Source organism: Eptesicus fuscus, chromosome 23, assembly GCF_027574615.1.
Source record: "Eptesicus fuscus isolate TK198812 chromosome 23, DD_ASM_mEF_20220401, whole genome shotgun sequence".
NCBI classification, from domain to species: domain Eukaryota; kingdom Metazoa; phylum Chordata; class Mammalia; order Chiroptera; family Vespertilionidae; genus Eptesicus; species Eptesicus fuscus.
In genome coordinates this window covers 25,582,575-25,603,138 of record NC_072495.1, presented here as the reverse complement: position 1 = coordinate 25,603,138, position 20,564 = coordinate 25,582,575, and the positions used below count along the sequence as shown (strand labels likewise).

Below are 20,564 nucleotides of genomic sequence, written 5' to 3'. Positions count from 1 at the left end.
CGGAAGGAGCATTGCCAGAACTTCGGGAACTGGAAGAGGAGAAACAGAACTTGGCAGCCCCCAGGGTGTCTCTGGAGAGTGTCCTGGGAGTTTTCCGGAGCATTTAGGAAAATGGCACATGGCATTCATTTGTGTGTGTGGCATACCAGTCTGGTTTGTGTTTGTACATAGATGAGAGTAATAAGGCTCCTTATTGCCATCACCTCCCTCGGGCATGGCGAGGACTAATGAGATAATAGCCATAAAGTCCCAGAAGCTGCTCAGAAGTAAGGAACTAAATAGCCCCGTTGTTCAGTGGGCAGTCCTCCCATTGGTGCTCATGCTTCTGCCGGACAACTGTTCCGTGTTGCCTGGGAAGGCCTGGCCTGTTCCTCAGATGGTTTAGCATGGCCAGGCAGGAAGGAAGCAGTCGATTCCTTGAGGCACATTTCCCAGGAACTAGTTGCATCCAGAAGCAGGGACCTGCCTGTGTCATAATGAGCTTGAGGTGGCCAAACAGTTCTGAGACAGAAGATGGTTGTACTTACAGGACCTGAGTCAATTATAGGCCCCCTCGAAAACTGTGATCAAGAATTATATTTTATATGGTTAACCTTGGGATCGTACTGTTGTGGTGTGTGGTTTTTTTGAGGACTGGTGAGCATAGGTAGTGGGCTGTTCCCTTGATGGTGCTGCATTTGATGCGTGCATGCTAGGGGAGTTTGTCGAAGAAGGAAGGACAGGATGGGAATTGGTTGTGGTTAGCGTGGACGGTGATGTGTTAAAGGTATCAGTTGCTGGAGTGAAATCTGGAGGGTATAGCAGCCCTTGTGTGGCTGGGATAAACCTGGCGCGTGGGCAGCAGGGTTACATTGTGGCAACGCCTGGGGGTGAGACTAACTAGAGCTGGTGATTAGCAGTGAATGTGCCCTGGAAGGTGGTGAGAGAGCCCTGCACAGCGGGTAAGTGTGGTTGAGAAGAGCAGAGAGAGGAGTGTCAGATGGGAGGAGTGGGGACGAGGCTGTGGAACTCAGCACAGGGTCCTGAGACGTAGCAGGCCTTTCGGAGAGCGCTCCAAAGGCAGTTCAGTCAGAATGGGTAGGTTTGCTCCTTTCTCAGTTGAACTTTTGAGTCCCTGGGAGAATAACCCAGTTCTGCTTCCCTTTCAGAGGCTCCATGCGCATCGGGAAGGATTTTATCCTCTTCACCAAGAAGGACGACACCATGACCTGCCTCTTCCTGTCTCGCACCTTTCATGAGGAGGAAGGCATTGATGAGGTAGGTTCCCTCCATTCCACATTTCCTGGGTCTGCCCAGGCTGTTCTCATGGTCATTTGCATTGCTGGGCTCTTTGGGGTTACAGGATTGCAGTCATGCCCCTGTTAATTGGGTTAGCTGGTTGAATGAATTGGTTGAGGGGTTAAGGCAGATATCTTAATGCGAGAGAAAGCAAAATCTCAACGCTTCAGGCCACCCAGTGGCAGGAACCGAGATTTGGATATGCAGCTCCCCTAGATCTGCAGCTTGAATTCAGTCTGGTGGGGTGTCAGTATGGAAAGTTGTCTTATCAAGGGGAGCATTTGAGGCTTCCATGACTGTGGGTGGAAACCGCAGCTGGCAATAATAATAGAAACAGTGCTGTCTTTCCCATATTATGGTGATTTTATGGAATGTGCTATGAGCACTTTTTTCCCCCCCTTTTTTTGTTAATTCTCACCCAAGGACTCCCCCCGCCCCCTCATTAATTTTTAGAGTGTAAGGGAGGGAGAGAGACAGAGAGAGAAAAACATCAATGTGAGAGAGACACATTGATTGGCTGCCTCCTGCACGTGCCCCGACTGGGGTTGGGGATTGAGCCTGCAACCGAGACCCTTCAGTCTCCTGGCTGATGCTCTAACCACTGAGAAAACTGGCTAGGGCAGCACATTTTTCTTTTGAGGAAATGTGTTTGCTCTAACCATCTATGTCAGAAGCTACAAGTCTTATACCTCTAGGGCCTCAGTAGGTACTAAAGCTGGTGAGCATATGGAAAAGATCGGTGTATGTACTTCGCTAAATGGCAGCTGGCACTCAGCCTCAGCTGATTATTGCTATGCTGGAAGGAAGGCCTAAAGACTCTACAATATTCTGATTTCAGATATCTGCAGAGCTGGTCTGGTGAGGCCTTTGCCCGCTTATGGGATGGGGCGGGCGGGGGGCGTGACGTGGATTAGGGAAGGCCTTGGTCTGCCAGCCTTAGACTAGAGTCTGATCTCCTTTCATATGTGAGAAATGGAGGCAGAGCTTGAGAGAAGGGGCTAAGAGGACCTGTAGAGAGAAATCCATGGCTGTCACATCAACAGATAGGTGAATTCAAAGTTCCAATCTAATTCCTTTCTGTTGGTTAACTAGGATTAGGTTAAATTTATACTAGCCCTGTTTTCGATGTGAGCCGAAATCATCATAGATTAATTCATGTTGGGAATAAAAGGCTATCTTTTTGTACCATCGAGTGAAGCTTGCCTTTTTGGTGAGAGTCAGCTCATTCAGCATACCTGAAGGGAGGGGAGTCTGCAGCTGGAAAGAGCAGGCTCCTGGGAAAAGGCGGGCAGGAGAGCTTAGCCCAGGCTGGGTCTTCAGGAACAGTCTGCTCAAGGCCCCGAGGGCTGTGGACAGGGACTGGTAGAGGGGCCGCCTGAAGGAAGGTGGTGGCCTCTAAAGAGCAGGGAGGCCAGGTCAGGCTTGACCTCAGGGCCTTGGTGGGGCTTCATTAAAAGCAACCGTTAGCCGAAACCGGTTTGGCTCAGTGGATAGAGCGTCGGCCTGCGAACTCAAGGGTCCCAGGTTCGATTCCGGTCGGGGGCATGTACCTTGGTTGCGGGCACATCCCCAGTAGGGGGTGTGCAGGAGGCAGCTGATCGATGTTTCTCTCTCATCGATGTTTCTGGCTCTCTATCCCTCTCCCTTCCTCTCTGTGAAAAATCAATAAAATATATTTAAAAAAAAAAAAAAAAAAAAAAAAAAAAGCAACCGTTAAAGGCACTTTACAAAAGGAGGTGGCAGTATTAGGTTTTGGGTGGTTGTTTTTTTAAGATCAGTTTGGTTACTGTGTAGTGATTGGACTGGAAAGATTGGGGTGTTGGAGTAGACCAGAAGAAAGGCCCTGGCTGTGTGTAACCTGAAGGGACTCCCCGCAGGGAGGGGAGAAGCAGGAGCAGTCTTCCTCTCTAGCATGTGGGGCCACAGATGTGGTGTTGGACTGGTGCAGGGAGGACAGGGGAAGGAGGAGTCTGGATGGCTCGGTTCTGGGGTGGCAGTTGGCATGGTAGGCTATCTGGAGCTGGGGAAGAACGGCAGAGGGTGCAGCTGGGAGGGGAAGAGTGTTTTGTCCTGGACACTCAAAGTTAAGTTGGGTCTGGAACGTGGGGGAGGCCTGGCTCCCGGATTCTTGGCAGCAGATAAGCTCAACTAAAGCAGCTCGTAGAGTGAGAAGAGGACCTGGGATCTCAAGCACGCGGACATTTAAAGGCTGGGAGAGGAGAAAGTGCCAGAGGAGACAGGAGTGGCCAGAATGGTAGGGGGAAACCAGAACAGAGGAGAAGTGTTCCGATGGCAGGGGTGGGTGCCATGGAAATGAATGAATGCCCACAGTTTAAATAATGCCATTGTCACCTGGAACTGCTGTGAAGAATGGGAGGTGCAGAGTGAGGTACAAATTCACAGAACACAAATGGAACTCAATTCCCTGGTGAAAAAACTAGGTTGAAATTTTTTCCTTACTTGGTGCTAGAAGGTCACTGTTTTGGATTGTTACTGCAGTGCGAACTCAGCCAAGATTTCAAAATAAACATTTTTGGCTGCAGAGGAATGTGTGCAAACCAGTCCTAGGGTTGGATACTACAGGCAGGAAGCTTCTCAGAAACCAACAGAACGTCTCAGAACTCCTTATCAGTTTATCACCCTGGCACTTGTTAAAATAGAGCTCTTTTCCTCACAGTGGGCCATATGATCTGAACTTGTGAGGGAATCCCAGCAGTCACCCGTCCTGAGAAGCTGTCTGGGGCGCGGGGCGGGGGCGGGGGAGGGAGCACACAGGCCTCTGGGGAAGTGGCATTTGAGTTTTTAAAGAAAGAGTAGGACTTTTCCCCAGTTTTATTGAGGCATAATTGACAAGGGTAGAATTTTCTAAAACTTTATTTAGACATAAGATTAAATTCCATACGTACAGAAGAGTGCGTTAAAACTTATGTACAGTTTAGAGAATAAGTAAAGCGAACACCGATGCAGCCACCAATCAGGTTGCTTGTTGCACCTCTAAGGAACTGCCCTAAGGTGACTTTGTGATGATTATGTCCTTGTTTTTCTTCATAATGTTGTCACTTGTGTATGCATTCTTGAATAGTTTAGTTTTGTGCATTTATGAGTTTTATATAAATGCACTCATCATAAGTTTTTTTATTTTGCTTCTTTCTTGTAACATTGTGAGATTCGTCTGTGTTGATGGTAGTAGCTATTCCTTTGTTCATTTCCGTCACTGCACAGTATTCCGTTGTATAACGATGCTACAGTTTAATTTATCCACTTTGTAGTGGCTATTTTGCTGTTCTTAAATGTTTGCTGGTTCATATGCACAAAAGTTTCTCCTAGAATATGTACTTGGGAGTGGAATTGCTGAGTTGTAAGTTATGTTTATGTGTAGTTTCAGTTTCACTAGATAATTGCAAATATACTTTTCTTAGTGGAAAGAGTAGAATTATTACCAAACTAGGGAAATGGCCAGAGACATCTCAAGCAGGGAGCTGCCTTTGCAGAGGGCCCCAGGGCATAGCCCAGCGTACCCCAGGGGACCTAGTGATGTGAGGCTGAGTCCTGGGAAGGGGCAGAAGCCAGAGCCTCTGGTGCCAGGCTGTGGCGCTTGGGCCTCACGTCTGGGCAGTGTGGGGCGGGATAAGAGGAATGAGTGCACATTTTAGGGGAAATGTCTGCCTGTGCTCACTCCATAGGTGATAGTCCCATTGCCCACCTGGAATGCTCGGACCCGGGACCCTCTCACAGACAACTTGGAAAAGTTCTCCATAGAGACAGAGCTCATCTACAAGTATTCTCCCTTCCACAACGAGGAGGAAGTGATGGCTCAGTTCATGAAGATTCCTGGGGACAGTGGTAAGGAGGCTTAGAGCCTGCATCACCTGGAATCCTTAGCTCCAGAGCCACGGGTGTTGTGGGAATGTGCAGGGGGCACCTGGCAGAAAGAAGGAATTTCTGTTCCCTAGGAACACTGGTGATCATCTTCAATCTCAAACTCATGGATAACGGAGAGCCAGAGCTAGATATAGTCTCAAACCCGAGAGATATCCAGATGGCAGAGACTTCCCCAGAGGGCACGTGAGTATGGCTGGGAAGGGAGGGAAGTCCTGGAACTGGTATCCATTTTCTCAGTTGGGAAAGCTCAGGAAGTGACTTTAAGGAGAGAGGGGAGAGCTCATTCCCTGGATTTCCCAGTGTTAGAGTTCATGAAGCTGAGAACTCCACATCACCTTGCCGTAGGCAGAGGGATGAATAGGCCAGCAGGTCCTCAGCTAAGCCAAAAGGAGAGATTAATGATCCCTTGCTCCAACTCCTTGATTTGACAGAAGAAACTGAGGCCCTACAGAGGGGAGAGGAGTGCCAGGTCCATGGTGGGGCAGTGGTAGGGCCGGGTCTGGTGTCTGTGGGTGCCTGTGCTGGGGACGGGAGGGGGCAGGATGTGTGCCAACACTGAGGGGGTACACTTTCAGGGTGGCAAGAGAAGTAGAGCTGCGAGGTGGGAGCCTGCTGAGAGTCTGTCCTGCTGGACCCTGGGTGGGGCTGGTTGTTGCGCGGGTGACAGCGGTCCTTTGTTCCCGCCACCTCCAGGAAGCCGGAGCGGCGCTCCTTCCGTGCCTACGCTGCCGTGCTCTATATCGACCCCCGAATGAGGATTTTCATCCACGGGCACAAGGTGCAGACCAAGAGGCTCTCCTGCTGCCTGTATAAGCCCAGGTAGGGACTGCCCGCCCTGCCACGCTTTCCTAGGGCGTTTGGAGAGATGCTAGACGACAGGTTCTGACAGTGTTGACTGTGTTAGGGCCTTTAAGCTGCCTGTGATTTACTGTGGGTCCTGGGGGAGGGATAGAGGTGGCCAAGGGCTGCGGAGAGGGGCTGGCAAAGCTCTTTGAGTGTGAGCGCCCTCGGTGACGTGGAGGCTGCCCTGCCTGGCACAGTGAGCTGTTGGAGCCTCTTGGCTTCAGGGCCGGGGCCTGTACACACTACACAGGAGAAAAGCAAAGACCCTGGCTGGTGGCTGAGGTTTGTTTATGCGGTGGGATCAGTAACATCTAGGGAGCAGTGAGCTTGCTTATCAAACTGCATCCGGAGGCAAGCGGCAAGTAGAGTACAGAATTGAGTCTTTTTGCTGAAATAAGCTTGGCTCTGGTTCACCATGAAGGGCCAGGACAGTGCAGCTTGGGAGGAAGCCGGAAGTCGGGGTGCTTCCTGGCTGCTCGGGTTGCCACCCTGCCCCTACTCCTCGGACCCTGAGGCTGCCTTTTCCCCATCCAGGATGTACAAGTACACATCCAGCCGCTTCAAGACCCGGGCAGAGCAGGAAGTGAAGAAAGCTGAGCACGTAGCACGGATTGGTAATGTCCCCCTGTGCGGGCGGGGTTAGATGGGAGTCCCGTGGGGACGCAGCTATGGCCAAAGCAAGATCTAGGAAAAAGCTCCATCCAACCCTCTGGGGCAGCTCCTCCTGCAGCCCTCCCCGTGCTGGCCAGTCCTCTGAGCAGTTTTTCTCCCCTCCCTGCACTGTTTGAAGGGACTTATCTAAAACAATGTCAACTGCTGGGCTTGCCCAGAGTGAAGAATCCCAGACTGCCCTCTGGCCTCAATGTTTGTGAGATTGGTGTTTATGACTCCAGGGCAAAAACCTCAAGGTCTGTCCGGATAGCAGGGTTTCCTGGCTGCTTAATGGAGAATGATTGGCTGAGGACTCAATAGCTTCTAGCTTCTGCCGAGGGTTTAACTTGGGTTGCCTTTGGCAGTTTTTGACCCGTTTTGATTCATTTGGAAAGTTTGAAAAGCATGTTTCACATGTAAGTAGTACCATTTCCTTGAGTCCTTGATTTTCCTTTTTGAACTGACTATGCAGTCCAAGCAGGGCAGTTGCTCACCAGCTCACCTGTTCCTCAACAGTGTGTACCTACACACGCGCACACGCACACACCACCACCCTTGTCCAGTGGGAACTGCACTGTGGGATCCAAGAGGATTACTAAGAGTTTTGAGCCTTTGAATTCCTTATCATGGTTTCTTCTGTGTTTCAGCTGAAGATAAGGCCCGGGAGGCGGAGAGCAAAGCGCGGGCATTAGAGCTACGCTTGGGTGGAGACCTCACACGGGACTCCAGGGTAAGGCTCCAGCCCTGTGCAGCTGTCCTCTAGCATTTCTGGCCGTAGCGTCCCACAGCTGGCCTTGCTCAGCCCACAACAGTCAAGAACCCCTTGCCCTAAAGCTGAAAAATGGGATGATGTTTCCATACCACTATTGAACACACCGTATGGTAAAACCTTGGCTAATCATTTCAACATCCCAAAACCATATGAGGTATGGACGGACACTGTTGGTATCCTCAGTTTATGGAAAGAGAAAATGAAATGAAAAAAGCACTTGTCCCAGGTCACACAGCAGTACGGTCAGAGCAGTTCTCTGATCTCCCGGTCTGACACACCTCAGTAGACTTTCAGTTGTCATAAGCCCCGTCAGGGGAAACACAGCTTTTGAGTTTGTCCCCATTTCTGTAGAAAATAAATAAATCTCCAGGTGTGTTGCATCCATGTGATAGGAAGTGGGAAGTTTTAGATGTGTTACCGTGCTTCCTGCTGAGGCCGGAGCACCGCCCCTCACCTGGTGCTGCCGTTTGTTCCCAGGTGATGCTGCGGCAGGTGCAGAACACAGCCATCACCATGCGCAGAGAAGCTGATGTCAAGAAGCGGATCAAGGATGCCAAGCAGCGGTGAGTGCCAGGACTGGCCTTTGACCTTTTAAAATTATGGAACTTTTGTACTATTTGTTGACAAAGAGCTTGAGGAATCCCTCCCCACCCCGCAAGGTTGCTGTTCTGTCACAAAGATTGCTTTGAGAAAACCATTCATGTTGTAATCTTAAATGCTGGTCAGATGTCCACTGCAGGAGAACGGTTTTTCCTCGCTCAGTTCTTTTTGAGCTAGGAAAAGGCAGGGCGTGCCAACACCTTGAATTGAACACCAAACCTTTCTCACTGGCACCTGTCTGTCTGTCTGTGTCTCTCTCCTTCCCTCTCTTTCCCCCTCCACCCTCCCTCTCTCTCCTTTTTGTCTCCCTTCCCTATTTCCTCTCTTCCTTTCCTCCCCCCACCCCTTCATTTAAATAGTACATAAAATGCTAATTGTGTAAAACTTGTAATATATAGGACGTTAAAAAATGTTTTACACGTGCCTGTACTTTTACCACCTGGTGCTAATAACTACTATTAATTTTTTTTATCCCTGGTGACAATTGTGGAATAACTCTGTAGATTGAGTTTTGGATCTTTTTCATCTTGAATGGGCATTTGTCCTGGCTCATTAATTCTCTCTCTGTCCCACCTCTGGGTCTGGAGCCTCTCTGGGCTCTGGGCCTTGAGTTCATTCCTGGCTTGTTTCTTGGCTCCTTGACACAGGCCTAGGTTCCAGGTTTCTTCCTGAGTTTGCCCCCTGCTCCTCCTCCTGCTTTGCAGCTTCTGAGATACTGTGACAGTTATCACATGATGGTCTCTCCTGTCACATGCCTGTGCATTGTGAATTTTTGCCTTTTTGAAGTTATTACTGTCACATTAGTGGAGGAGGCATGCAGAAAACCTGTGTTTATTCATCATGGAGCAGCAGCTTCACAGTGTCTCATTCACAGCTCTGTTTTGTTCCCAAAGGCCAGAGTCGTGTGCTTTTCATAAGGGATGCTTAGAGTCACTGTACAGTGTTGGTCCCTATCAAGTCTAGCAGGTTACACATCGAATGAAAACACAGCCCCACCAGCGTGGCTCAGTGGTTGAACATTGACCCATGAACCAGGAGATCATGGTTTGAATCTGGGGCAGGGCACAGGCCCGGGTTGTGGGCTCCATCCCCAGTAGGGAGCATGCAGGAGGCAGCTGATTGATGATTCTCTCTCATTGATGTTTCTATCCCTCTCTGAAATCAATAAATAAAAGAATGAAAACAAAGCTTTTTGCTAAATATGTCTCAAGTTTAAGCTTAACATATCTTAAACACCATGGTATTTGGGTTGGTCTACTAGAATTTATCATTTTTCTTCTCAGAGCACTTAAGGAACCTAAGGAACTGAATTTTGTTTTTGGAGTCAACATTGAACACCGAGATCTGGATGGAATGTTCATATACAACTGCAGCCGCCTGATCAAGATGTATGAGAAAGTGGGACCACAGCTGGAAGGGGGCATGTGAGTACTGCCCCGGGAGAGCTTCCATGCCCAGGGCCGATGCTGGGAGGGTGTCGGCCAGCGGGCTGACAGGGCTTTGTCTGCTTTCTCCCTGCAGGGCGTGTGGCGGGGTTGTTGGGGTCGTTGATGTGCCCTACCTGGTCCTGGAGCCTACACACAACAAGCAGGACTTTGCCGATGCCAAGGAGTACCGGCACCTGCTGCGGGCGATGGGCGATCACCTGGCACAGTACTGGAAGGACATCGCCATTGGTAATGCCGCTTCTCTTCACCTCCAGCCTTAGGGTACTCACTGCGTGAGGGGGTGAAATTAGGAAGAGGGAGAGGCTGCCTTCTAACAAGATGTGTGGGTGTTTGCCTTCCAGCCCAGCGGGGAATCATCAAGTTCTGGGATGAATTTGGCTACCTCTCTGCCAACTGGAACCATCCCCCATCCAGTGATGTGCGTTACAAACGTCGGAGGTCTATGGAAATCCCTACCACCATCCAGTGTGGTGAGTCCGGTGGTCACAACTTCTCCTGACTCCTTCCCGTCACAGTCCATGACCCTCTGTCCCCATGCTGGCCTTCTGGCTGGACTGACATTCATGGTCTTATAGTCCCACTGGGGATATGAGTCTGTTCAGTGCTGGCCTTGGGAGCTAAGTCTTAGGGCTGTGCTGAGTTCTGCCTGGAGGAGGGAGAGGGGCTGGGGGCGTGGAGAGTCCGCGATAGGAAGTTCCCATCCTTGCTGGTGTCACTGTCCCTGAGAAGGGTTACTGTTCTGTTAGAAAGGCACAGTTGGAGCCAGAATGAAACTCTGAATGGCAAGTCAGGGTCATCTGTGCGTGGGCCTGGCTGGGCGGAGCCTGACCACGGATCCTGTTGGTGGGTGTGGCTGACTGGGTGGGGCTGTGATTTCTGTGTCACAGATTTGTGTCTGAAGTGGCGGACCCTCCCCTTCCAGCTGCATTCTGTGGAAAAGGAGTTTCCTGACACCTGGGTTTGCTCCATGAACCCTGATCCCGAGCAGGACCGGTGAGCACTTTTCTCTAATGGGATTGTGGTGTCTCCATCCTCTCACCGTGTTTTTCCACTCTCTGGGTAAATAACTCGCTACGCTTCTTGAGATCGGTGCTCACATCTTTCCATCTGTCTTGCTGCTCGTAGTAAGTGTCCAGAAATAAGAATGTAGGTGTGTCCTGCAGTGAGTACTAACGCCTTGAACTTGGGAATTCTGAGGTGGTTGCTCTGATGAAGGCGGTGTGAGTTGGCTGAGGAGGAAGGGCCCTGCCCTGCTTGGAGCCTGTTTTCCCACGGCCTCCTCAGCACCTTCTCTGTACAGGTGTGAGGCTTCCGAGCAGAAGCAGAAGGTTCCCCTGGGGACATTGAAAAAGGACCTGAAGACACAGGAAGAGAAGCAGAAGCAGCTGACGGAGAGAATTCGCCAGCAGCAGGAGAAGCTGGAGGCCCTGCAGGTGCGTGGTCCTGGGCAGGGGCTGAGCAAGACCGTGCCATGTCTGTCTGAGATGGGACAGGGCCTCTCAGTGGCCCCCCGTCCCCTCAGGCTCAGTTTCACTCCCCACTCACCCAGAGAACTGCCAAAGCTTTTCAGCCCCAATCTCCAGGCACCCTGGTTCTCAAGTATGCCCTGGTTATTCTTTTAGACACTCAGACTGTTTTATTTATATATACAAAGTGGTCCAGTTCATTTATGAATGTTTTAAAGCTCCAGAAACGGAATAGTTTACCTTAGAGGTAGCAATCATTAACTGCATATCCTTCCAGTTTTTTTTTTTTAACTGCCTGCATACACACCAATACATATATATATTTATTTCTTTTAAAACATGTTTTATTGATTTTTTACAGAGAGGAAGGGAGAGGGACAGAGAGTTAGAAACATCGATCAGCTGCCTCCTGCACTCCTCCCACTGGGGATGTGCCTGCAACCAGGGTACATGCCCCTGACCTGAATCGAACCTGGGACCTTTCAGTCCGCAGGCCAGTGCTCTATCCACTGAGCCAAACTGGTTAGGGCTGTACATAGGTATTTTTAATAGAAACATGAAGATTATGATATCTTATGATGTATATACACACACCTATTTTTAGTGCATAATTACAGTGTCTGTGTATTTTTGGGGTCTTCCCAGTGAGAATGGGAGGCGTGCAATAGTAGGGCTGTGGCCCAGGTTTCCTTCCCCACTGTCCAAAGAGGGTTTGCCCGAGTGTGCCAAGATAGGTAAACAACTCGATCCTCACGTTTGTCCTGCAGAAGACCACACCCATCCGCTCCCAAGCTGACCTGAAGAAGCTGCCGCTGGAAGTAACCACTAGACCTTCCCCCGAGGTACGGCCCAGGGCAGGAGCGGGGCTCGGGGCTTTTCCTCAGGTGTCGTGCGCTAGGACCAGGGTTTTCACTCTCTCTGGGCTTCCTTTAGGAACCTGCACGCAGACCTCAGCGTCCTCGCTCACCTCCTTTACCTGCTGTGATCAAGAATGCCCCGAGCAGACCCCCTGCCCTTCACCCTCCCAGGCCAACCAGAAAGGCTCCTGTCATCAACAGCACCCCAAAGCCTCCTGCCCTGGCAGCCCGGGAGGAGGCCTGTACATCCAGGCTTCTCCAGCCCCCCGAAGCACCCCGAAAGCCTGCTAACACTGCAGTCAAGACTGCGCCTCGGCCCACCCCTCCGGTGCAGCCGCTGACACCATCTCTACTGCCCAACTCCAAGAGCCCTCGGGAGGTCCCCACCCCCAGAGCCGTCAAGATGCCGGTGGTCAAGAAGCCAGAGCCGCCTAGTAAACCTCCCCCGGTGAGATGCTGCTTCTCCTCCAGCCCCAGCCCCTCGGGGGTAGGAGTGGAGCTGGGCAGTCACTGTCTTCATAGCTGAAGGGACTTGCTCAGGGGCACAGAGCAAGTAGCTCTGTTTATTGAGGGAGCTTTTCACTGCTCCCTCCGAGGTGTGGGCTGCCACAGACTGGAATTGCCTCCACTGGCTCCTCATGCTGTAGCATAGGTTTGTGGTCTGGTGACAGACAGTCTCGCTGAGCTCGGTAGTGGGTGCTGTGTCTCAGGGAGGTCACAGCTGGCCCAGGATGGCGTGAACTGAGAGCCTTCCCCGGTGACAGCTCTGAGCTCAGGTCCTCGGGGGCACAGGGCCAGGAGTTGCTTGCTCTATACTGAGCAATGTCAGGTGTACTTCGCCCTGGTGGAGAGGGTGAAGCATACAAGCTTCGGGCTGAAGCTCCTTTAGGCCGGATAGAAGCTTCCTGCACGTCAAGGACTGACGTGGCTCCTCTTCTTCCCCCTCTTCTTGCTCTAGGCCACCCCTGGTCGGAAGCGGGGTCTCGATGCCTCTGACGAGGAGGAAGCTGAGGAAGAGGCTGAGAGGAGGAGGGAGAGACCCAAGCGGGGCAAAATTACTGTGAAGGAGGAAAAGAAGGACTTGAGTGAGGTAGGTGGTCGAGGTGAAGTTCTCAGCAGTCTGCACCGGCTCCGTTTGCGCTGTGACGTGAGCCTTCCAGAGAGCAGTTTACAAAGATGATGGAAACGTGTGCCAGGTAGGATCCTGAGGGAGACTGAGTCCTAGGTCTGAGGTCACGTTGACACAGAATCAGGGAGGTTTAAAACCCTTGGGTTCTGTGTCCATGGCATTCTGCCCCTTGCCCGCTGTCTTGTTTATAAAGGTGACAGAAGCATAGACACCTAAGCTAGGGGTTTAATAAGTGGCACTTAGCGAGTCCTGGTGATTTAAACTGCCATGTAAATCAGCATGGCGGTGACAGCTGATGACCCTGGGCAGCCAGCCATGCAGAAGCCTGCTCTTCAGGGGCTCTAACACTCTGTTCTCCTCGTAGCTGTCCGACAGTGCTGAGGAGGAGGACTCCGCTGACCTCAAGAAGGCTCAGAAAGGTGAGTGGAGGGAGATGCCTGGCTGCCTGTGGGGGAGGCGGGAAGTGGGGTGCCTCAGCCAGCAGCCGCTTACCCTCAGTGCTCATGGAGGCTCCCCTGGCTCTGGGCTCTGGTGCTCCAGTGGTTTCAAGTCCAATTCCTAGAAGAACGCTGAAGAAAGCACACCCTTGGGTGCATTTTAGCACGAAATCCTTGGCATTCACTCTGGCACTCCTCCTGCTGCTCTGTGGCACTCTTATGACAGATGGGGGAGGAGACCAGGGTCACTGGGCCCATGTCCCTGGCATAGTGGGGACAAGCACCCAGGAGTTCCTGTCCCTGCCAGTCCTGGGATGACCTTTCTCGAGGTGTCTGACTGAGTGGGGGACTCGAGTCAGTTTTCTGACTGCTCCATCCCGTTCTCAGATAAAGGTCTGCACGTGGAGGTGCGTGTGAACAGGGAGTGGTACACCGGCCGCGTCACAGCTGTGGAGGCAGGCAAGCATGTGGTGCGGTGGAAGGTGAAGTTTGACTATGTGCCCACAGACACAACACCAAGAGACCGCTGGTAATGCCCCTCGAAGAGGCTGGGTGGACAGCGGTGGCCAGGGCAGGGGAGGCTGTATCCCCTCCCGGGAGCTGGGGATACACGTGACAGAAACGGTGTCCTCTCCAGGGTGGAAAAAGACAGTGAGGATGTGCGGCTGATGAAGCCCCCTTCCCCGGAGTATCAGAGCCCGGACACCCAGCAGAATGGGGGTGAGGAGGAGTCCACAGGGGCCCCGCCGGTTGAGGCCCAGCCGGCTGTGGCCGTGACCGACGCCTCCACTTCTGACTGCGTCCGCATTGAGCCTGACACCACCGCCCCGAGCTCCAACCACGAGACCGTCGACCTGCTCGTCCAGATCCTCCGGTGCGTGCCGTCCTGCTCCGGGGCCAGTGCAGCTCTCCGCCTCTCCGCCTCTCCGCGCCATTCTGACTCCTTGTCCCCGCCTGCTCTCTTGTTCAGGAATTGTTTACGGTACTTCCTGCCTCCAAGCTTCCCCATCTCCAAAAAGGAGCTGAGTGCTATGAATTCAGATGAGCTGATATCCTTTCCTCTGGTGAGTCTGGCCTGACCTTTGATCTTGCACGCTGCGTGCCCCCTTGGTGCTTGTGGTGGTTGCCAGCTCTCAGCTGTGTGCCTCCCGGCCATCTTCCCTCTCTCACACTAAGAGATGGGAGAGGAGCCTTTACCCTGTGGGAAAGAAGGGGCTTAGCTGGACATGACTCTGGTGTCATGAGACCCTGGCCTGAGTCCTCACTGACGCACAGTAGGGCTGGTCTGACATTTTATGACGAATACATCTCTTCCTCTACCTGGGCAGCGGGGGTAAACCTGTCACAGGCGACAGCGAAGAACTTGAGCTCAGAGGGCTGTAGAGAAGCTCGTGATGTGGAAATGAGCACCGAGTCTTATTTGACCGAGCGAATGCTGATGTGGCGCCTCCCCTGAGGGGCCCTTCCTTGCTGGGAGGGAGCAGCAAGAGTCCTGCTTCCACGGGCTTAAGAGTCGGTGGAGACCGGAGTTTTTGCCGGGCACCTGGCTGTGAGGCGGAGGGCGGTAAATGCTGTGGAAGGGGGCAGTCGGGGGGAGGCGGAGAGTGGCAGGGGGACTTGTGTGAATGAAGGCTCAGGGATGAAAGGGCATGTGGGGGAGGTCAAGGCAGCAGATGGGGGCGGGGGGGTGAGTATTTAGGGAGGAAGGGGGCCTGAGAGCAAGGGTATATGATACGTCTGGAATGTCCAGTCGTAAAGCACAGTGGCTCACACTCTGTATGACATGGGAGAGCCAGCCAAGTGGTTGAGCTGATGAAGTTGTCCATCTAAACCATGTCTAGGGCAGGGGTCAACCCAGTTTTTCTGCAGAGGGCCAGGTAGCAAGTATTTCACCTTGGTGGGCTACATAGCGTCTGACAGCTACTCCACTCCACTATTGTAGCCTGAAAGCCACCATAGACAATTGTAAAGGAAGGGATATGGCTGTGTTCCAATAAAGCTTTATTTACAAAAACAGGCAACAAGCTGATTTAGCCCCTGGGCCGTAGTCTGCTGCCCCTGCCCTGAGAGGGTAACAGCCTGTTGGGTAGGATGGTGGATGGGAGATGCAGGGCAAGGAGGCTGGTCCAGTTGTGAAGATCAGAAGTGAGGGAAGGGAATGGAAGCCGGAGTGGTGGGAGTGACAGCAGGTGAAGGCCATGTCAGAGCGTGGACCGACTGGTCATTGCCTGAGGCAAGTAGGGGAGAGCAGTCACGTGCCTCCTGTGTCTCGAGTCTGAGGGAACTGGCGGTTTGTGACAAAGCTGCTACCTGGGACAGAAAGCAGGGCTGTCACCAGAGAAAGGTGGTTAGTGGAGATTTAATTGTGTTGGGCCGAAGTACTGGCACTACAATTTCTGGTGACGGCCAATGGGCAGGTGGAGACTGGGGAATAGCATTTGGGGGTGGGAAGGTCAGGGCTGGATCTGGGGATCTGGGAGTGACCCTCATCAAGGGGGCTGTTTCATGGGGGAACAGCTAAGGTTTCTAGGGTGGTTTTCTAGAGAACTGGACTTGAAACTGCAAGATGAGTGTATTCAAGATGGGCCTCATGTGGCAGCCATGTTCTTGATGAGCTTTTCCAAAGTTAAAAATATGGGGCTTAATCTCATCCCACTTTAAAAAAAGGAAATGAGGTTAGGACTTGAAGACACTAAGCCTTTAGGAGGTGAAGTGTGTCGTGGTACAGCCCGGATTGGAGCCAGGTGCTCTTGCTCTTGACCGTGCCGTCCAGCCTCCCTGTGAGGTGAGGGGTGGTGCCCACGCGGAGGCTAGAAGATGCTGACCCTTACGAATGCCTCAGGGGAGGCTCCATGCCGTAACTCCTTCCCTGCAGATCCCAGGCACAAACAGCCGGGAGGACTGCTGGGTCGGCCCGACATCTTGTCAGTCAGATTCGTTGCTTTAGCTTCAAGTTGCTGCCAAACTCAGAGCAAAGCCTGGTGCGGGGGGAGCTCTGCAGTGGGCTCAGCTGCTCCAGCCCCAACAGCCAGCAGGAGCGGATGAGCCTGCAAGAGTCTGTTAGCTTGTTCTGTGAAGGAGGGGTACCACTTCCTGTCCTCTGATATAATGCCTAATAGCTCACATTTTAGTTTTTTTATTGTCGGACACAACAGTCTAGTGTTCATTATGTCCTTGTCAGTCTAAGTGGTGGTCGTTTTTCCCACCAAGCTGGACCAGGAGTCCACAAAGCCACAGGGGTCCTGCAGATACTGGATTCAAGTGTATGTACATTCGGTAATATAACAGCCGCTTGGAAACCTATAATTACTTTAAAATAAACATTTAAAAAACTAACAAACCCCAGTCAGGCTCAAGGTTTTATATACTGAACTTTAATACTTTGGAACGGGTATTTTGTGCTGCCAGTGTAATTGTCATGTAGAACTTGGGGCTTCGTTTGCCGTCTTGGTTGAATAGGATGATGTTCTAGATTGTCCGGTGAATGACACGGTTGGATACTTAGTGATGCTTTTCAAAGACAGCAGTCAGGCCCTGGCCGGTGTGGCTTCGTTGGTTGGAGCGTAATCCGGTGCACCAAAGGCTCGGTCACGGGTTTGGTTCCCAGTCAGGGCACCTACCCAGGTTGTGGGTTTAATTCCTGGTCGGGGTACATGGGGGGCGGGGAGCAACCGATCAATGTTTCTCTCACATCAATATGTCTCTCTCTCCCTCTCTCCCACTCCCTCTCTCTCTCTCCCTCCTTCCCTCCCTCCACCTCTTCTTCCCTCTCCTTTCCTCTCTCTCTAAAATCAATAGAGGATTAAAAAACAAACAGTACTCAGGAGCCACCCAGTGGTGCTAGGTACTTCATTCATCTTCCTGGAAAGAAAGAAAGGTTAGATGGTGAGACTGTATTGGTCAGGCGGGACCTGTTGGTTATGACTTCGTGGTCATTAAAATGGCCTTATCTTGCTTGGTGACTTACGAGTAAATCATGCTGTAAGTCTAACTTAGAGAAGGAATAAAGCCGAAAGACATCCTGCCTAAGGGACTTCACTGAGATCCCATTGGTGGTTCATTGAAACAAGTGCTCTGCGGCCTTGGAAAGGTTTGGAAAGCTTCATGCCCCCCAAGACTGCTCTTCACATCACTGCCCAGCCTGTGGGAGTGCCAGGGCTCGGGGAGGGTAGTAAAGGCTGATGCTGCATAAACAGGCTGCACATCGGAGCTGCTGCTGGGCCTGTTCAAATGGGGAGAAGAGAATTTGGGTCCGACATTGTGGGGTGTGGCCTGGCGCGGATTGCGGGCGGCTTTTGTGAAGTCGGAAAGGCACGATTGAGCGGGGACAGTGACCGTGTCCTTTCCCCCTGGGAAATGGAGGAATCCCCCCTCACATTCCTCGTGGCTTGCTGTGGGCGAAAGCACTGTGCTCAGTGCTTCCCCTGTGCGATCCCGTCCTTGTCCTCATGGCGGCCCCACGAGATGGCATCGCAGTCTCTGCTCCGGAGCCGGAGCCTGCCTGCCCTTGTGTCTGACACCCCTTCCGGTTCAGAGCCCTGTGCTGAGCCCGCTGGGAAACCAGTGCTCCTTTAAAGGGCCCTGGGGACCCCTGTGAGCTCATGCGCCCCCCTTGGCTTCCCCCCCACAGAAAGAGTACTTCAGGCAGTACGAAGTGGGGCTCCAGAACCTGTGCCATTCCTACCAGAGCCGCGCCGACTCGCGGGCCAAGGCCTCCGAGGAGAGCCTGCGCACCTCCGAGAAGAAGCTCCGCGAGACGGAGGAGAAGCTGCAGAAGCTGAGGACCAACATCGTGGCTCTCCTGCAAAAGGTGCAGGAGGTGAGCCAGGCAGCTCTCTCATTGCCGCGGGGCGGGGGGTGGGCACCTCTCGCTGCCTTCTCCCCACTCGCAGGAAGCTGGTTTCAACCCTGGCTGCACAGCATCCTGACCAGGAGGGCTGAGGTGGTGCGGCTGCCTGGGCCTCCTCCCAGCCAGACCCACGGTATCAGACTTTGCCCTTGTTTAGACATTTTGACGGACAGCCTCGTTTGAGACTCCTCCCAGCCATGAAATAGAAGTTCTCACTTGCCCAGATGACGCCCAGATGCGATTGGGTGGCCCCAGAGTGGAGAGCCCTGTAGGGTCTCAGTCCTTCACCCAGGCAGTGCGCCCTGAGGGCACCGGGCAACCCGAGAGGCGAGCCAAGGTCCCCCCTCACAGCCCGACCCTCCAGGGGGAGCTAGAATTACTGATGCAGGAAGCAGACTGAGGGCAGACGGAGGCCACCTCCCCGGGCCTTGAGGGTGGTCTCTCTGAGGAGGTATTTGAGCTGAGAAGGAACCAGTCATGCAAGAGCGAGTGTGAGTGCTGCTGCAGAGACGGACCGGGGCCCGCCCTCAGGCAGGAGTGTGGGCTGTGGTCGAGGTGGGGCCTTAGAGGTGGGAAGTCACTGGCATCATCCAGTTTACACTCTAAGACACTTACTCTGGTTGGTTGTAGGAGGGCCTGGCATGGCTAGAGGTTAGAACCCGGGACGCCAGTGAGGTTCCCACAGTTGTCTGGGTGAGAGATGCTGGCGGCCTTAACCTTGGATGATGACAGTGAGGAGGGAGGGAGTGGGCAGATCGCTAATACCTGAGGGAAAGGGAGGACACAAGGGTGATTCCTGTGGTTTGTCCTGAGCCTGTGGGCGGAGGGAAGGTGGTGGCCTGTACTGAGAGGGGACACTTGGGGGGGCGGTCTAGCTGTGTTGTTGTGGATTATTTGAGCCCGGGAAGCCCGCAACACGTCTACGCAACCTGGAACTTGGGGTGGAGTGGGGGCCGAGGGAAGAAACCCGGGCATCATCTGTGAACAGAGGATCGGGGCGGCGGGGGGGGGGGGGGGGGATCAAGAGGGGACAGGGCTAACAGCTGCGGGTGCGGGGAGAGGAGGGGACTCCTCAGGCCCCACAGAAGGGTGGGGAGGCAGGCCCCCCACCACCTTATGGCCCCCAGCTGACCCTGCCCTGCTCTGTTTCAGGACATTGACATCAATACAGATGACGAGCTGGATGCCTACATCGAAGACCTGATCACCAAGGGGGACTAAGGGGCTCGGAGCCAGAGGCCGGCTCCCCTGCGCCTGCCTCGGGCAGAGCTCCCGGTGGGCGGGGCTGTCTCGTTAGGGGGCTGGTGGACTTTCCTTGTTTGGCTCACTTGGGACATTTGTGCTTTTGGAGGGAAAAACACTCTGATTCTTTGAATCTTCCTCCCTAAGTTTATAAATATTTATTTTTTAAAAGAAACGAGATGCTGCGCCTGCTGTGAGACTGTCCTTTCTCTGTGTGGCTCTGGGGCAAAGAGACGCAGAACGTGCAGCCTGAGCCGCTCTCGGCTCCTGGCTCTCGCGATGTGAAGTCCAGCACCTGGAAGCCGCAGAGGCTCCGGGCGGGGCTGGCTTCTCCTAGAAGATGAGCCGTGTGGGATCTGAGGGGCAGAGGAGGGAGAGCCCCCCAGAGGAATGCTCCCCTGGGGGTTCTGATCCAGGGGACCCCTAAGGGGGCCGTGGGTCAGGAGGAGGCTCGGCTCCGAGCGGCTCCTGTCGGGTCAGGGGTGTATTGGCCTGAGCAGCTGTCACCTTGGTGTGCCTTTGTCTGAACAGCTTGGGAAGAAAGACCCTCTCATTCAGCCTCCCCCCCACCACGTTCCCGCTGCAGGATGACTTCCTCAGTGGACAGTGAGGTTCCCGCCTCAGTATCTGGAGGTTGAAGAGAAGACAGATGGGACACTGCGCACTGAGGGCCTGGGTAGCACCCCAAATGTTGGAGTTCCTCGGGGTTTCTTTTAGGGAAGGACCTTGTGTGTAAAGAGCTCCTGGTACTGACGTGGTGGGGCCTCCGTCTGTGGTGGGACAGGGTCTAGAGAGCCCGTTGCTGCTTTTTCCTTTATGGGTCCTTTCTGCCTGCCCCCCCCCGCCCCCCCCCTCATACCCAGCAAGGCCCCTGCTATGGGGCGGACAAAAGGGGGTCTCTGAGCCCCACTTGCCCACAGGCACAGAGAGTGGGCCCTCCTAGACATGCCTTCCCTTCTGTCTAGTCGCAGCCTCATATAGCTGTGTCCCTCCAGCAGCCTCTCGGGGTCCAATACAAAGGCAGGAGTTGCTGAGTTTTCTCTTTAAGCGCTAATGGAAAAGTTCCGGTTTCACCTCCCCCCTCCAACCCCCCCCACTCACTCCCCTCTA

At 53.1% G+C, this 20,564-nt stretch overlaps 1 protein-coding gene across 4 annotated transcripts in view; it reads left to right on the top strand.

The window, feature by feature from the left end:
• The window catches only part of MORC2 (MORC family CW-type zinc finger 2), a 37,036-nt gene extending 17,397 nt beyond the window's left edge, over nucleotides 1-19,639 (top strand). Inside the window, exons 6-27 of one of the 4 annotated variants that reach the window (XM_028146733.2) lie at nucleotides 1,149-1,257; nucleotides 4,962-5,121; nucleotides 5,232-5,343; nucleotides 5,854-5,979; nucleotides 6,538-6,617; nucleotides 7,302-7,384; nucleotides 7,904-7,989; nucleotides 9,310-9,450; nucleotides 9,548-9,702; nucleotides 9,816-9,944; nucleotides 10,362-10,467; nucleotides 10,775-10,907; nucleotides 11,708-11,782; nucleotides 11,874-12,245; nucleotides 12,756-12,887; nucleotides 13,291-13,345; nucleotides 13,751-13,892; nucleotides 14,001-14,237; nucleotides 14,334-14,427; nucleotides 17,994-18,173; nucleotides 18,843-18,905; nucleotides 19,365-19,639. In XM_028146733.2, the coding sequence (XP_028002534.2) occupies nucleotides 1,149-1,257; nucleotides 4,962-5,121; nucleotides 5,232-5,343; nucleotides 5,854-5,979; nucleotides 6,538-6,617; nucleotides 7,302-7,384; nucleotides 7,904-7,989; nucleotides 9,310-9,450; nucleotides 9,548-9,702; nucleotides 9,816-9,944; nucleotides 10,362-10,467; nucleotides 10,775-10,907; nucleotides 11,708-11,782; nucleotides 11,874-12,245; nucleotides 12,756-12,887; nucleotides 13,291-13,345; nucleotides 13,751-13,892; nucleotides 14,001-14,237; nucleotides 14,334-14,427; nucleotides 17,994-18,173; nucleotides 18,843-18,905; nucleotides 19,365-19,433 (2,839 nt within the window). In that variant the 3' untranslated portion in view covers nucleotides 19,434-19,639. Of the gene's footprint in view, nucleotides 1-1,148; nucleotides 1,258-4,961; nucleotides 5,122-5,231; nucleotides 5,344-5,853; nucleotides 5,980-6,537; nucleotides 6,618-7,301; nucleotides 7,385-7,903; nucleotides 7,990-9,309; nucleotides 9,451-9,547; nucleotides 9,703-9,815; nucleotides 9,945-10,361; nucleotides 10,468-10,774; nucleotides 10,908-11,707; nucleotides 11,783-11,873; nucleotides 12,246-12,755; nucleotides 12,888-13,290; nucleotides 13,346-13,750; nucleotides 13,893-14,000; nucleotides 14,238-14,333; nucleotides 14,428-17,993; nucleotides 18,183-18,842; nucleotides 18,906-19,364 lie in introns of all 4 variants that reach the window. The other 3 variants (XM_028146732.2, XM_028146734.2, XM_008142423.3) reach the window with 3 other exon arrangements.
• The last annotated feature ends 925 nt before the right edge of the window (nucleotides 19,640-20,564 follow it).